The sequence below is a fragment of the Psittacula echo genome (genome assembly GCF_963264785.1).
Source record: "Psittacula echo genome assembly, chromosome: 27".
NCBI classification, from domain to species: domain Eukaryota; kingdom Metazoa; phylum Chordata; class Aves; order Psittaciformes; family Psittacidae; genus Psittacula; species Psittacula echo.
This window is the reverse complement of record NC_137762.1, coordinates 3482859-3500276: the sequence shown is the minus strand read 5'-3', so window position 1 is coordinate 3500276 and position 17418 is coordinate 3482859. Positions and strand designations below refer to the sequence as shown.

Sequence of the window (17418 nt, the reverse complement as noted above, 5' to 3'; positions counted from 1 at the left end):
CCCTCCCCAGCAAAGCTCCTCATGGCCTCCAGTGGCACAAGCATCAGTTCTGGTGCTGCCGCACGTCCCAGGCCCTGCTCTGGCTCACAGGAGGCTTCTGCTCTCACACAACATCCAAAGGGGACCTTTGGATGCTGCTGCTTAACGGTTTGGTTCAAAGACACCAGAGCTCCTATAGGCAAGTGCCAGGGACCCAAAGCCTGTGCACTGGTCACTGCTGCTCCTGGGGGTTGTTGAGGGGGTTTGGGGTTGGGTTGGGTTGGGTTGGCTTGAGTTGGGTTGTGCTGGTTTAGATTGGTTTAGGTTGGGTTGGGTTGGTTTAGGTTGGGTTGGTTTGGGTTGGTTTAGGTTGGGTTGGGTTGGGTTGGTTTAGGTTGGGTTGGTTTGGGTTGGTTTAGGTTGGGTTGGGTTGGGTTGGTTTAGGTTGGGTTGGTTTGGGTTGGTTTAGGTTGGGTTGGGTTGGGTTGGTTTAGGTTGGGTTGGGTTGGTTTAGGTTGGGTTGGGTTGGGTTGATTTAGGTTGGGTTGGTTTGGGTTGGTTTAGGTTGGGTTGGGTTGGGTTGGTTTAGGTTGGTTTGGGTTGGTTTAGGTTGGGTTGGGTTGGGTTGGTTTAGGTTGGGTTGGGTTGGGTTGATTTAGGTTGGGTTGGGTTGGTTTAGGTTGGGTTGGTTTGGGTTGGTTTAGGTTGGGTTGGGTTGGTTTAGGTTGGGTTGGGTTGGTTTAGATTGGTTTAGGTTGGGTTGGGCTGTGTTGGGTTGGGTTGGGATGGGTTGGTTTGGCCTGGCTTGGCTCAGTTTGGGTTGCGTTGGGTTGGGCTGTGTTGGGTTGGGTTGGGTTGGGTTGGTTTGGGTTGGGTTAGTTCGGGTTGGGTTGGGTTGGTTTGGGTTGGTTTAGGTTGGGTTGGGTTGGTTTGGGTTGGGTTGGTTTGGGTTGGTTTAGGTTGGGTTGGGTTGGGTTGGTTTAGTTTGGGTTGGGTTGGGTTGGGTTGGGCTGGGTTGGGCTGGTTTAGGTTGGGTTGGGTTGGGTTGGGTTGGGTTGGTTTAGTTTGGGTTGGTTTGGGTTGGGTTGGGCTGGGTTGGGTTGGGTTTGATTTGGTTTTGGTTTGGTTTGGTGCTGCTGGGCTGAAATGGACTCATTTGGTGCTTCCCTGGCAGGGTTGGAGCTGGATGAGCTTTAAGGCCCCTTCCAACCCAAACCATTCCCAGCTTCAATGATTCCCAGTTGTAGCCAGGCAGCAGCAGGGCTTTATCTGGAGGCTTCCCTGCTCTCCACTGGGCCACAGGAGATAGATGCCTCCATCGCACCAGCAAGGAGAGCTGAAGGCGGGCACTGGCACTCATCGATCCCAAAGGAAAGCAATGGGAGCATTGATACTTCCCCAAAGTACCAGGAAACACATCCCCAACATTGACCCTTTAATCCTGCACTGGTTTCAAACCCGGTGCTTGTTTGGCCTCCAGGCCCTGCTGTGTTAAACAGACAGAGCAGGAGTCCTAAATGCATCCAAATCAATCCCAAGCTTCCCGCTGATCCCATCCCAGCCCATCCCGAGCTCCTCCGGTGCCCAGCATCCCCTGTACGCATCCATCCATGGGGCTCATCCCAGGCAGGGACATTTGGGGATGCTGATGGGCCTTGGGGCAGCCATGGGGTAACCCCAACCCCAGGACCTCACCGGAGGCTGTGGGCACCCACAACGAGAGGCTCTGGGGCTCACTCAAGGGGTGCCTCTGCCACCCCACGCCGCAGGGGGTATCCCAGTGGCTCCCCATGTCCTGGGATGTGCTGGGCTGCGGTGCCCTTCTCTGTGGGCAGCATTGAGGGACCTGGGGATGCCCGATTGTGATGGAGACCCCCGGAGCTGGTCCCTGCCCTGTTCTCCATAGGGCGCCTGTGGGGACGTTGCTATGGCAACGATGGATGCGCCTCAGCGGCACAGCCCCACGGCTGGGATCCGTGAGCATCCTCCCGGCGCTCCTTGCCCCTCTTGTGCCCCATCCCTTGCGTGAGCGCTTGGCACAGCCCCGGGGGGGCTTTATCAGCCCCACACAAGGGCTCAGGAGGATCCTGCCCCATGGTATCGACAGCAACACCCGCGTTAACGCCTGCACAGCGCCATGGGTGCGACCGGCGCCTGAGGCAAGCTCCGTGTCCAGGCTCTCCCCTCCCTTCTCCCCTATCAGCCTGGAGAAGGCTCCTTAAGGGGGGACCTCAGCAGCTCCAGAGCCTAAAGGGGCTGCAGAAACCTGGAGAGGGGCTTGGGACAAGGGCCTGTAGGGACAGGCCAAGGGGAATGGCTTTAACCTGCCCGAGGGGAGACTGAGATGAGCTCTTAGGCAGAAGCTCTTCCCTGTGAGGGTGCTGAGGCGCTGGCCCAGGGTGCTCAGAGAAGCTGTGGCTGCCCCATGGCTGGACTCTGGTAGGGACCTGGACAGGCTGGAGAGTTGGGCAGGGAGAAACTTGATGAAATATAACAAGGGAAAGTGCAGAGTCCTGCATCTGGGCAGGAACAACCCCAGGTTCCAGTATAGGTTGGGGAACGACCTGTTAGAGAGTAGTGTAGGGGAGAGGGACCTGGGGGTCCTAGTGGACAGCAGGATGACCATGAGCCAACACTGTGCCCTTGTGGCCAGGAAGGCCAATGGCATCCTGGGGTGTATTAGAAGGGGGGTGGTCAGTAGGTCGAGAGAGGTCCTCCTTCCCCTCTACTCTGCCCTGGTGAGACCGCATCTGGAATATTGTGTCCAGTTCTGGGCCCCTCAGTTCAAGAAGGACAGGGACCTGCTGGAGAGAGTCCAGCGCAGGGCGACAAAGATGATGAAGGGAGTGGAGCATCTCCCTTATGAGGAAAGGCTGAGGGAGCTGGGTCTCTATAGTTTGGAGAAGAGGAGACTGCGGGGGGACCTTATTAGTGTATATAAATATATAAAGGGGGAGTGTCACGAGGATGGAGCCAGGCTCTTCTCAATGGCAAACCATGATAGGACAAGGGGTAATGGGTACAAACTGGAACACAAGAGGTTCCACTTAAACTTGAGAAGAAACTTCTCACTGAGGGTGACAGAACACTGGAACAGGCTGCCCAGGGAGGTTGTGGAGTCTCCTTCTCTGGAGACATTCAAAACCCGCCTGGACACATTCCTGTGTAACCTCATCCCGGTGTTCCTGCTCTGGCAGGGGGATTGGACTGGATGAGCTTTTGAGGTCCCTTCCAATCTCTAACATACTGTGATACGGTGACGCTGTGTGACCTGCCCCAGCCTGGCGCAACCACAGCCCCCAGTGCCCCCCCCAGGAAGACACGAGCCAGGAGTTTACCCCCCCCCCCAGCTTTATTCCCAGAGCCCCAGCTCTGTCCAGGCTCCACGCGCAGCATCAGCAGGGCCACGTCCCCACGCGTCTGTCCATGGGGCTGGGCGGCCGTGGGGGCACCTGGGTCCACCAGTAGGGGGCCGGGGGTCTGTCCATGGGTCCAGGTGTGGGTCCGTCCATGGGTCCAGGTGTGGGTCTGTCCATGGGTCCAGGTGTGGGTCTGTCCATGGGTCCACGTGTGGGTCCGTCCATGGGTCCAGGTGTGGGTCTGTCCATGGGTCCAGGTGTGGGTCCATCCATGGTCTGTGTGTCCATGGGTCCATGGGTCTGTGTCCAGCCGTAGGTCAGCGCTGGGGGTGTCTCTTGCTGCCCCCAACACGCAGGTACTGAAGCACATTGTTGTGGGTCTGTCCGTGGGTCTGTGTGTCCATCCATGGGTCCATCTCTCTGTCCATTGGTCCATCCATGGGTCCGTCCCTGTGTCTGTGTGTCCATCCATAGGTCTGTCCATGTGTCTGTGTGTCCATCCATGGGTCCATCCATGGGTCAGTCTATGTGTCCATCCATGGGTCCCTCCATGGGTCCATCCATGGGTCTGTCCATGTGTCCATCTGTGTGTCCATCTATGGGTCCATCCCTGTGTCCATGTGTCTGTGTGTCCATCCATGGGTCCCTCCATGGGTCAGTCTATGTGTCCATCCATGGGTCTGTCCATGTGTCCATCTGTGTGTCCATCTATGGGTCCGTCCCTGTGTCCATGTGTCTGTGTCCATCCATGGGTCCATCCATGTGTCTATGTGTCCATCCATGGGTCTGTCCATGGGTCTGTCCGTGTGTCTGTGTGTCCATCCATGTGTCCATCCCTGTGTCCACCCGTGGCTGCAGCCATGCCGTGCCCATGGGCTCACTTGCCCCCGGCCATGACCCGCAGGTACTGCAGCGCGTTGCGGGCAGCCTGGGCGCGGGCGCCGGCGCGGGACGGGGCCGCCCCATGGCACACGGTGGCCGGTTGGGTCGAGAGCTCCACCAGGCACTGGTGCAGGCCACTGAGGCTCAGCGCATCTGGGGGGCACAGGGACACGTCAGTGACCCCCAACCCTCACACAGCCCTGCCCAAGGCCAGGCTGCACCCATGGGTGCCCCAATGCTGAGCACACGGACACCCATGGCCATGGGTGCCACACGGTCCATGCGGCAGCAAAGGTGCCACAGCCCATGGGGGGCTCATGGGTGTCCATGGGCTGGGGTAGCCACAGGTGCCCAAACCCTAAGCCCATGGGTGTCAATGGGTGTCCATGTGGGGCTCATGCAGCCATGGGTGCCCAAACCCTGAGCTCATGGTGCCCATGGGTGTCTATGGACTATGGCACCCACCCATGGGTGCCCAAACCCTGAGCTCATGGTGCCCATGGGTGTCTATGGACTATGGCACCCACCCATGGGTGCCCAAACCCTGAGCTCATGGTGCCCATGGGTGTCTATGGACTATGGCACCCACCCATGGGTGCCCAAACCCTGAGCTCATGGTGCCCATGGGCTATGGCACCCAAGGGATACCCAAAGCCTGAGTTCATGGTGTCCATGGGTGCTCATGGGGAGCTCATCCACCCACGGGCGCCCAGACTCTGAGCCCATGGATCCTATGGGTCCCATGGGTCCCTCCGGCACCCCCAGGGTGCGCGGCGCTCACCGATGTCGAGGTAGCTGATGGCGAAGCTCTGCTCCTCGGAGAGCTCCTGCAGCAGGGCGCAGGCGCCCGCACCCATGGGTGCCAGGGGGTGGCTCCGCAGCTGAAGCATCTTCTCACCCACCGAGTTGCGCAGCGAATCCCAGGTGCAGCCGGGGGCCCGGCCCCGCAGCCCCTCCAGCCGGGGGCACCCCTGGGGGGGTACAGGGTGAAAGGGGACCCCCCCGGCACCCCGAGGGGAGATGGGAGCTCAGGGACCCTCCACACACCCCCGTAGGGTGCCCATGTCCCCATTAACTCCTAAGGATGCTCTGGGTGCCTGCGTCCCCCGTTATCCCTCGGGATGCTCTGGGTGCCTGCGTCCTTCGTTATCCCTCGGGATGCTCTGGGTGCCTGCGTCCTCCGTTATCCCTCGGGATGCTCTGGGTGCCTGCGTCCCCCGTTATCCCTCGGGATGCTCTGGGTGCCTGCGTCCCCCGTTATCCCTCGGGATGCTCTGGGTGCCTGCGTCCCCCGTTATCCCTCGGGATGCTCTGGGTGCCTGCGTCCCCCGTTATCCCTCGGGATGCTCTGGGTGCCTGCGTCCCCCGTTATCCCTCGGGATGCTCTGGGTGCCTGCGTCCCCCGTTATCCCTCGGGATGCTCTGGGTGCCTGCGTCCTCCGTTATCCCTCGGGATGCTCTGGGTGCCTGCGTCCTCCCGTTATCCCTCGGGATGCTCTGGGTGCCTGCGTCCTCCGTTATCCCTCGGGATGCTCTGGGTGCCTGCGTCCCCCGTTATCCCTCGGGATGCTCTGGGTGCCTGCGTCTCCCGTTATCCCTCGGGATGCTCTGGGTGCCTGCGTCCCCCGTTATCCCTCGGGATGCTCTGGGTGCCTGCGTCCCCCGTTATCCCTCGGGATGCTCTGGGTGCCTGCGTCCTCCGTTATCCCTCGGGATGCTCTGGGTGCCTGCGTCCTCCGTTATCCCTCGGGATGCTCTGGGTGCCTGCGTCCCCCGTTATCCCTCGGGATGCTCTGGGTGCCTGCGTCCCCCGTTATCCCTCGGGATGCTCTGGGTGCCTGCGTCCCCCGTTATCCCTCGGGATGCTCCGGCATTACCATGGAGAACTGATCCTCCTCCACCTCGGCCTCGCTGCCCTCCCGCTGCTCCATGGGCACGTTGTGGATCCGAACCAGCATCTTGGCGGCCGCGTTGCGCTTGGCCAGCTTCTTGGAGGTACCACTGCCTGCAGGGATGGGGGACAGGGATGGGGCTGAGCCCATTGCCCGCTGGTGCCCCATAGCCCCCTGTAGCCCCTGTGGCCCCACCGATCTCCACGAAGCGCTCCACGCGGCAGGTCATGGTGAACTCCTTGCGATGCGCCGGCCCCGACTCCTGCGTCACCGTGTACTCGGGCAGGCGCCAGCCCTTCTGCACCACCAGCTCCTGCGGGGGCAACGGGGCAGGGACGGGCTCTGAGGGCTCCCGGGCCACCCGAATGGGGATGGAGAGCCCCAGAATGGGGGGAGATGATACCGAAATGGGGATGAATGACACCAGAATGGGGGGAAATGACATCAAAATGGGGATAACCACCCCAAAACAGGGATAACCATCCCCAAACAGGGATACCCATTCCCAAAACAGGGATAACCATCCCCAAACAGGGATAACCACCCCAAACAGGGATAACCATCCCCAAACAGGGATACCCATCCCCAAACAGGGATAACCATCCCCAAACAAGGATAACCACCCCAAAACAGGGATAACCATCCCCAAACAGGGATACCCATTCCCAAAACAGGGATACCCATTCCCAAAACAGGGATAACCATCCCCAAACAGGGATAACCATCCCCAAAACAAGGATAACCATCCCCAAACAGGGATAATGACCCCAAAACAGGGATAACCATCCCCAAAACAAGGATAACCATTCCCAAACAGGGATAATGACCCCAAAACAGGGATAACCATTCCCAAAACAGGGATAACCATCCCCAAACAGGGATAATGACCCCAAAACAGGGATAACCATCCCCAAACAGGGATATCCATCCCCAAACAGGGATAATGACCCCAAAACAGGGATAACCATCCCCAAACAGGGATAACCATCCCCAAACAGGGATAATGACCCCAAAACAGGGATAACCATTCCCAAAACAGGGATAACCATCCCCAAACAGGGATAATGACCCCAAAACAGGGATAACCATCCCCAAACAGGGATAATGACCCCAAAACAGGGATAACCATCCCCAAACAGGGATAATGACCCCAAAACAGGGATAACCATCCCCAAACAGGGATATCCATCCCCAAACAGGGATAATGACCCCAAAACAGGGATAACCATCCCCAAACAGGGATAACCATTCCCAAAACAGGGATAACCACCCCCAAACAGGGATAACCATCCCCAAAACAAGGATAACCATCCCCAAACAGGGATAACCATTCCCAAAACAGGGATAACCACCCCCAAACAGGGATAACCATCCCCAAAACAGGGATAACCATCCCCAAACAGGGATATCCATCCCCAAACAGGGATAACCGTTCCCAAAACAGGGATAACCATCCCCAAACAGGGATAATGACCCCAAAACAGGGATAACCATCCCCAAACAGGGATAATGACCCCGAAACAGGGATAACCATCCCCAAACAGGGATATCCATCCCCAAACAGGGATAATGGTCCCATGGGGGGGGGGTCACCCACCTGCAGGGCCCCCACGGGGTTGCACTCGGCCTGGGGGGGGGCCACGGGGCTCTTCACGTCCAGGGGGGTGCCCCTGGGTGGGGGGGGGGAGATGGGCACAGAGTGAGGGGGGGGGCACACCAGGACCCCCCCCATTGGGGGATTGTGGGGGACACACATTGGGGCCCCCCCCCCGTTACCTGGGGGAGGGGGGGGGCACAGTGGGGGCCGGCGGGGGCGCCTCAGCCGGGGGCTCTGGGGGGGAAGGAGAGCTTGGGGAGAGAAGGGGAGAGGTTAACATTGACCCCCCCAGCACCCCCATTCCCATGGGATACCCACATCCCCCCCCCAGCACCCCAATTCCCATGGGACACCCACATCCCCCCCCCAGCACCCCAATTCCCATGGGATACCCACATCCCCCCCCCAGCACCCCAATTCCCATGGGATACCCACATCCCCCCCCCCAGCACCCCAATTCCCATGGGACACCCACATCCCCCCCCCAGCACCCCAATTCCCATGGGACACTCACATCCCCCCCCCCAGCACCCCAATTCCCATGGGATACCCACATTCCCCCCCCCCAGCACCCCAATTCCCATGGGATACCCACATCCCCCCCCAGCACCCCAATTCCCATGGGATACCCACATCCCAATTCTCTTGGCTGCCCTAAAACACCCCCCCCACACTGTGCACCCCCAGACCTGCCTGGGCACCCTCAACACCCTCCCATGCACCCCCAAATACAACTGAACACCCCAAACCTCCCCAGATCCCTTGGGATGCTCAATCCCCTGCGTCCCCCATCACCATGGGTACCCCCAAACCCACCTGAGCTCCCCAAATCCCTTGGGATGCTCAATCCCCACCTGCATCCCCCATCACCATGGGTACCCCCAAACCCACCTGAGCTCCCAGATCCCTTGGGATGCTCAATTCCCTGCATCCCCCATCACCATGGGTACCCCCAAACCCATCTGAGCTCCCCAAATCCCTTGGGATGCTCAATCCCCTGCATCCCCCATCACCATGGGTACCCCTGGATGCTCTCACCCCCCCAGGACCACTGGACCTGGGTACCGCCATCACCCTGGGCACCGTCCCAGCACCCCAAATCCCCCCCAGCTCCCTCCAACCCCATCCCATGCCGCACCCTGACCCCCATCCATGGTCCCCCCCTCACCTGGGCTCCTCGGGGGGGGTGGCCTCCAGCATGTCCCCCCCTTTGAGCAGCTTCAGGGCCACCTCGGCCGCTTTGTGCTTCGCCGCTTTCTTGCTGGGTCCTTGCCCTGGGGCACCCATTGGGTGAGCTGGGGGTCGGGGGGGGCAACAGCCAGGGTCCCCCCCAGAGCCCTCACTGACCCCCAGTTCCCTTGGGACACCCAGATCCCAGGTGATCCCTCCATCCCCAACCCACTTTCTGGGGTCCCAATGGATCCCTGAGCATCCCAAGCACCAGGATCCCAGATGACCCCCCCCACCTCAACCCACTTTTGGGGTTCCCAATGGATCCCTGAGCATCCCAAGCACCAGGATCCCAGATGACCCCCCCCACCTCAACCCACTTTTGGGGTTCCCAATGGATCCCTGAGCATCCCAAGCACCAGGATCCCAGATGACCCCCCCCACCTCAACCCACTTTTGGGGTTCCCAATGGATCCCTGAGCATCCCAAGCATCAGGATCCCAGCCCATCCCTCCGGGCTCCCAAGGGGATATCTCCCACCAGGACCCCCCCAGCACATCCCCACCGTCTCCTCCCTGCATCCCAACCAAGTGGGACCCCTCGGGATCCCCTTCAGTGCCGATGGGATGGGGATGGACACAGGAGGGGAGCGGGGCCGAGGGGTGCCGGTACCCACCGGTGCAGCTGATGTCCCCCACGGTGACACGGAAGGTGAAGTTGGGCTGGTGGGCCTGGCCCTCGGCCTTCAGCAGGTCGTAGCCCGGGGTCTTCCCTATGCGAGTGCCATATTCCTGCAGGAGGCTGATGGGCGTCTTCCCGGGATTGGCGGCCAGCATCTGCTCCAGGCTGGGGACAGGGCTGGACCAGCCCAGCATCACCAACAGCATGGGGACAGGGGGGCATCACCAACAGCATGGGGACAGGGGGCATCATCAACAGCATGGGGACAGGGGGACATCACCAACAGCATGGGGACAGGGGGACATCACCAACAGCATGGGGACATCACCAACAGCATGGGGACATCACCAACAGCATGGGGACAGGGGGGCATCACCAACAGCATGGGGACAGGGGGACATCACCAACAGCATGGGGACATCACCAACAGCATGGGGACAGGGGGACATCACCAACAGCATGGGGACAGGGGGGCATCACCAACAACATGGGGACATCACCAACAGCATGGGGACAGGGGGACATCACCAACAGCATGGGGACATCACCAACAGCATGGGGACAGGGGGACATCACCAACAGCATGGGGACATCACCAACAGCATGGGGACAGGGGGACATCACCAACAGCATGGGGACAGGGGGACATCACCAACAACATGGGGACATCACCAACAGCATGGGGACAGGGGGACATCACCAACAGCATGGGGACAGGGGGGCATCACCAACAGCATGGGGACATCACCAACAGCATGGGGACAGGGGGGCATCACCAACAGCATGGGGACAGGGGGACATCACCAACAGCATGGGGACATCACCAACAGCATGGGGACAGGGGGGCATCACCAACAGCATGGGGGCATCACCAACAGCATGGGGACAGGGGGGCATCACCAACAGCATGGGGGCATCACCAACAGCATGGGGACAGGGGGGCATCACCAACAGCATGGGGGCATCACCAACAGCATGGGGACAGGGGGCATCACCAACAGCATGGGGACAGGGGGGCATCACCAACAGCATGGGGACAGGGGGGCATCACCAACAGCATGGGGACAGGGGGCCATGGGGCAGGGTGGCAGCGCCAACAGCACGGGGACACAGGAGGGGATCCTGCTGTGTGTGTGCATCCCGGTGGAAGCGGTACCCGGGGGGGGGTATCCCGGTCTCGGAGGGGGGTCCCGGATGTGTCCCTGTGTCGGGTGCGCATCCCGGTATCCCAGGGGATATCCGGGGGGGTACCCGGGGGGGGTTATCCCGGCGGGTCCCGTGTGCGCAGTGCATCCCGGTTTCGGGGTGCGCATCCCGGTCTCGGAGCTGCGTCCCGCTGTACCCCAACGTACCCCGGCGCGGGCGGTATCCCGGTGTCGGGAAGGGGTTTCCGGGGGCTGTATCCCTGTGCCGGGGCCGTGTCCCGGTGGGGGGGGTGCATCCCGGTGGCGGAGGGGGTATCCCGGTCCGGGGGGGCTGTATCCCGACGGGGGGGGCTGTATCCCGGTGGGGGGGCTGTATCCCGACGGGGGGGCTGTATCCCGGTGGGGGGGGCTGTATCCCGGTGGGGGGGCTGTATCCCGACGGGGGGGGCTGTATCCCGGTGGGGGGGCTGTATCCCGACGGGGGGGGCTGTATCCCGACAGGGGGGGCTGTATCCCGGTGGGGGGGCTGTATCCCGGGGGGGGGGGCTGTATCCCGACGGGGGGGTCTGTATCCCTACGGGGGGGCTGTATCCCGGTGGGGGGGGCTGTATCCCGACGGGGGGGCTGTATCCCGGTGGGGGGGGCTGTATCCCGACGGGGGGGCTGTATCCCGGTGGGGGGGGCTGTATCCCGACGGGGGGGGCTGTATCCCGGTGGGGGGGCTGTATCCCGGTGGGGGGGCTGTATCCCGACGGGGGGGCTGTATCCCGGTGGGGGGGGCTGTATCCCGGGGGGGGGGGCTGTATCCCGACGGGGGGGGCTGTATCCCGACGGGGGGGCTGTATCCCGACGGGGGGGGCTGTATCCCGGTGGGGGGGCTGTATCCCGACGGGGGGGGCTGTATCCCGGTGGGGGGGCTGTATCCCGGTGGGGGGGGCTGTATCCCGACGGGGGGGCTGTATCCCGGTGGGGGGGGCTGTATCCCGGTGGGGGGGCTGTATCCCGACGGGGGGGGCTGTATCCCGGTGGGGGGGGCTGTATCCCGGTGCATCCCGGTGCATCCCGGTGCGGGGGTGCCGGTACCTGGGGAAGCCGCCGCTCCTCCTGGCCCCGCCGCCCGCCCCCTCCTCGCTCATCCCCGCCGCGCTCGGTGCCGCCGCCCGCGCCGCCAGGGGGCGCCCCGCCGCGCCCCGCCCGCGGAGCACCATGGGGAGGCGGCGGCGCGCCGCGGGGGCTTGTGGGAAGTGTGGTCCCTGCCGGCGGGGAGGCGGGGAGGGAGCAGGGGCGGGGTCGCTGCCCTGGGACTACGCTTCCCACAATGCCCTGCGCGGGGAAGGAGGGGACGGAGGGGAAGGAGAGGGGCGGGGGCACGTGATGCGTGGGGTGCGGAGTAGGGATGGAGCAGGATAGGGATGGACACGTGGGGTGCGATAGGGATGGACAGGAATGGACACGTGGGGTGGGATAGGGATGGAGCAGGATAGGGATGGACACGTGGGGTGGGTTAGGGATGGAGCGGGATAGGGATGGACACGTGGGGTGCGATAGGGATGGACAGGAATGGACACGTGGGGTGGGATAGGGATGGAGCAGGATAGGGATGGACACGTGGGGTGGGTTAGGGATGGAGCGGGATAGGGATGGACACGTGGGGTGCGATAGGGATGGACAGGAATGGACACGTGGGGTGGGATAGGGATGGAGCAGGATAGGGATGGACACGTGGGGTGGGTTAGGGATGGAGCGGGATAGGGATGGACACATGGGGTGGGATAGGGATGGACAGGAATGGACACGTGGGGTGCGATAGGGATGGAGCAGGATAGGGATGGACACGTGAGGTGGGATAGGGATGGAGCAGGATAGGGATGGACACGTGGGGTGGGATAGGGATGGAGCCGGATAGGGATGGACACGTGGGGTGCGATAGGGATGGACAGGAATGGACACGTGAGGTGGGATAGGGATGGAGCGGGATAGGGATGGAGCAGGATAAGGATGGACACGTGGGATAGGACAGGGATAAGGATGGGGACAGGCAGGTGGATGGGATGGGACGCGGATGGACAGGGGTCAATGGATGGGGACAGCAGGGTGGGACTGGGATGGACAGGGACCAAGAGGGGTTGGTCAGTGGGGACAGACTGGGAGCACTGGGCCAGGGACACCCAGGCTTGGAGCTCTGGAACCAGGGATGCCTGGATTGGGAGCACTGGAAGCAAACTGGGATCACTGGAAATAGGATCGCACCCATGCACGGAACGGAGGGGTCAGATTGGGAGCGATGTCGACAAAGGGATGCCCATACTGGGAGCGCTGTGAATAGACTGGGGTCTGTAGGGACAGAAGGACACCCATACCGGGAGCACCAGGAACGGACTGGGAGCAGAGGGGACAAAGAGACATCCATACTGGGAGCACTGGGATCTCACTGCTGCCCTCCTGTTGGGCCACTGGGGGCCATTCGGTGGATCCTGATCCTGGTCCCAGTGTAGTGGCAGGGGTGAACCCATAGGGAGTCCTGATCCGGTTTGGGGTCCTGGTCCCAGTATAGGGGTCCCGGTGCCCTTTGGGTTGCCAGTGCTGGTGCTGATGCCATTATAGGGGTTCCCATGCTGTTACAGGGGTCCCGGTGCAGATGTGTTCACAGTGCCAGTACAGGGGTGCTGGTGCTCGTATAGAGGTCCTGTTGCTGGTGCCAGTTCCATTATCGGGGTCCTGGTGCCAGTATAGGGATCTTGGTCCTGGTAGGTCCCCAGTCCCAGTACAGGGGTCCTGGTGCCAGTGTAAGGATCCTGGTGCCAGTACAAGGGTCCTGATGCCCATATTGGGGTCCTGATGCTGGTACAGGGGTGCTGGTGGCCGTATTGGGGTCCTGGTGCAGGTGAGGTCCCAGTGCCAGTATAGGGGTGCTGGTTCCAGTATAGGGGTGCTGGTGCCTATACCATTATAGGGGTCCCCCGTGCCATCATAGGTATCCTGATGCCTGTAGAGGGGTCCCAGTTCCATTACAGGGGTCCTGGTGCCACTGGGTTCACAGTATAGGGGTGCTGGTTCCAGTAAAGAGGTGTGGGTGCCAATAGGGGTGTCTCGGTGCTCTTTGGGGTCCCTGGTGCTGATGCTGGTGCCATTATAGGGGTCCTGGTCCCAGTATAGGGGTCCCAGTCCCATTACAGGGGTCTCTGTGCCAGTGGGCTCCCAGTCCTGGTACCGATACAGGAGTGCTGGTGCCGGTTCCATTATAGGGGTCACGGTGCTCTTTGGGGTGCTTGTGCCGGTGCCATTATAGGGGTCCTTCTATAGGGGTGCCAGTGCCAGCATAGGGCTCCCGGTACAAGGGTCCCAGTCCCGGTGCTGCTGTAGGGGTGCCGGTTCTGCTATCGGGGTCCCCATGCCGTTAAAGGGCTCCCGCTGCCCGTACGGGGATGCTGGTGCCAATGGGGGAGCCTCGGTGCCGGTGCGGGGCTCTCGGTGCCGCTGTGTTCCCAGCGCCGGTGCCGCTCCGCTCCGCTCCGTTCCGTCCCGTCCGTTCCGCCGCGTTCCGTTCCGTTCCGTGCCGTGCCGGGGCGGGGCCGCGTCAAACGCCGGGCGGGGCCGTTCTTCACCGTTCGCCCCGATCGCGGCCCCCGGCCCCCCGGTACCGGCCCCGGTCCCTCCCCCCGGCGTCACGGGCATCAACCCCCGGCTCCAGCGGCGGCTCCGGCACCGGCCCCACCGGCACCGCGGGGCCCGCACCCCCCAGGTACCGGCACCGGCACCGGCGGGGGGGTAGGACCAGGGATGCTCGGGAGGAGGGGGTAGGACCAGGGATGCTACGGGGGGGGGGTAGGACCAGGGATGCTATCGGGGGGGTGTAGGACCAGGGATGCTCGGGAGGAGGGGGTAGGGCCAGGGATGCTACGGGGGGGGGGTAGGACCAGGGATGCTACGGGGGGGGGGTAGGACCAGGGATGCTACCGGGGGGGGGGGAATGGGACACGAGCGGCCTCTTGCACACGCGTGTGCCCCCCCCGTGGCTGAGCCGCTCTTGCACACGCACAGGGCCCCCCCCCCTTGCACACGCGTGTGCAGCGCCCGCAGGTGCGTGACCCCCCCCCCACGTGTACGCGCAGGCCTGGCGCGATGGGCACCCCCTGCACAGGCCTGTGCCCCCCGCGGCCCCTCCCCATGTCGCGACAGGCCGCCATGTCCCGACAGCCGAGCCGCCGGGGGGCGCTCTCTCCCCCCCCCCCGCTCTGTCGCGACTCGGGGCCGCTGCCAGGACCCCCGGGGTTCCCCCGCTCCTGCCTCAGTTTCCCCCGCGGGGGGAGGAAGGGGGGGGGCCTCCATCCCTTACCGGGATGACGTCACCGCGTGACGTGATGTCACCACGGGGGGGGACACGGTACCGCCGGGGTCCCTCGGGGTGACGTGAAGCCCCGCCCCCACCCTAATTTTAGTGATGACGTCACCCGCCGGCTCCGCTGTTGCCATGGCAACTGCCCCTCCCCCCCCCCTTCGGGACCACCCCCCCCGGGATCCCCCCCTCCCAGCCCTGCCTCAGTTTCCCCTTTGCACGCACGTGTAAGGGGGGGCTCATGCATGCAATGGGGTGCACACGCGTGTCAAGGGGTGCACACACGTGTCAGGGGGTGCACACATGTGTGAAGGGTTGTTCATGCATGCAATGGGGTGCACACACGTGTCAGGGGTGCACACACGTGTCAAGGGGTGCACACACGTGTCAGGGGTGCACACACGTGTCAAGGGGTGCACACATGCCTGAAGGGTTGTTCATGGGTGCAATGGGGGGGGGTCTCACGAGTGCAATGGGGGTTCCCATGTGTGCAGTGGGGGGTTCCATGGGTGCAGTGAGGGGTCCCCATGGATGCACTGGGGGTCCCCATGGATGCTATGGGGGTGTCCCATGGGTGCACTGGGGGTACCTATCCCATGGGTGCTATGGGGGTCCCCATGGATGCACAGGGGGTATCTATCCCATGGGTGCATTGGGGGTCTCCCATGGGTGCTGTGCAGGGTCCTCATGGGTGCTCTCTGGGTCCCCATGGATGCACTGGGGGTGTCCCATGGGTGCTATGGGGGGTCCCTATGGGTGCTATTGGGGGATCCCCATGGGTGCACTGGGGTCCCCATGGGTGCACTGGGGGTATCTATCCCATGGATGCTATGGGGGTCCCCATGGGTGCTATGAGGGTCCCCATGGGTGCACTGGGGGTATCTATCCCATGGGTGCTATGAGGGTCCCCATGGGTGCTATGGGGGTTCCCTATGGGTGCACTGGGGGTGTCTCTCCCATGGGTGCTATGGGGGTTCCCTATGGGTGCTCTGGGGGTGTCTCTCCCATGGGTGCTATGGGGGTTCCCTATGGGTGCACTGGGGGTGTCTCTCCCATGGGTGCTATGGGGGTTCCCTATGGGTGCACTGGGGGTGTCTCTCCCATGGGTGCTATGGGGGTTCCCTATGGGTGCACTGGGGGTGTCTCTCCCATGGGTGCTATGGGGGTTCCCTATGGGTGCACTGGGGGTGCACTGGGGGTGTCTCTCCCATGGGTGCTATGGGGGTTCCCTATGGGTGCACTGGGGGTGTCTCTCCCACGGGTGCTATGGGGGTTCCCTATGGGTGCACTGGGGGTGCACTGGGGGTGTCTCTCCCATGGGTGCTATGGGGGTTCCCTATGGGTGCACTGGGGGTGTCTCTCCCACGGGTGCTATGGTGGTTCCCTATGGGTACTATGGGGGTGTCTCTCCCATGGGTGCTATGGGGGTTCCCTATGGGTGCTATGGGGGTGCACTGGGGGTATCTATCCCATGGGTGCACTGGGGGTCCCCATGGATGCTATGGGGAGTCCCCATGGGTGCTATGAGGGTCCCCATGGGTGCACTGGGGGGTCCCTATGGGTGCACTGGGGGATGCTCTGGGGGTAGCTCTCCCATGGGTGCTATGGTGGGTCCCCATGGGTGCTATGGGGGTGCACTGGGGGTATCTATCCCATGGGTGCTATGAGGGTCCCCATGGGTGCTATGGGGGTTCCCTATGGGTGCACTGGGGGTGTCTCTCCCATGGGTGCTATGGGGGTTCCCTATGGGTGCACTGGGGGTGTCTCTCCCATGGGTGCTATGGGGTTCCCTATGGGTGCTATGGGGGTGCACTGGGGGTGTCTCTCCCATGGGTGCTATGGGGGTCCCTATGGGTGCTATGGGGGTGCACTGGGGGTGTCTCTCCCATGGGTGCTATGGGGGTTCCCTATGGGTGCTATGGGGGTGCACCGGGGGTGTCTCTCCCATGGGTGCTATGGTGGTACCCTATGGGTGCTATGGGGGTGCACTGGGGGTGTGTCTCCCATGGGTGCTATGGGGGTCCCTATGGGTGCTATGGGGGTGCACTGGGGGTGTCTCTCCCATGGGTGCTATGGTGGTTCCCTATGGGTGCTATGGGGGTGCACTGGGGGTGTCTCTCCCATGGGTGCTATGGGGGTGCACTGGGGGTGTCTCTCCCATGGGTGCTATGGGGGTTCCCTATGGGTGCTATGGGGGTGCACTGGGGGTGTCTCTCCCATGGGTGCTATGGGGGTTCCCTATGGGTGCACTGGGGGTGTCTCTCCCATGGGTGCTATGGGGTTCCCTATGGGTGCACTGGGGGTGTCTCTCCCATGGGTGCTATGGGGGTTCCCTATGGGTGCACTGGGGGTGTCTCTCCCATGGGTGCTATGGAGG

The 17418-nt window shown here is 62.6% G+C and overlaps 1 protein-coding gene across 1 annotated transcript; it reads right to left on the bottom strand.

The window, feature by feature from the left end:
- Positions 1-3486: 3486 nt before the first annotated feature.
- TARBP2 (TARBP2 subunit of RISC loading complex) lies at positions 3487-9730 on the bottom strand. The gene is made up of 8 exons (XM_080635340.1): positions 9556-9730; positions 8878-8983; positions 7889-7960; positions 7710-7782; positions 6308-6425; positions 6098-6225; positions 5002-5191; positions 3487-4373 (listed from the first exon to the last, which is right to left on the bottom strand). The coding sequence occupies exons 1-8, from the start codon at positions 9713-9715 to the stop codon at positions 4216-4218; spliced, it is 1005 nt and encodes a 334-aa protein (XP_080491466.1). The 5' UTR covers positions 9716-9730; the 3' UTR covers positions 3487-4215.
- Positions 9731-17418: the final 7688 nt, after the last annotated feature.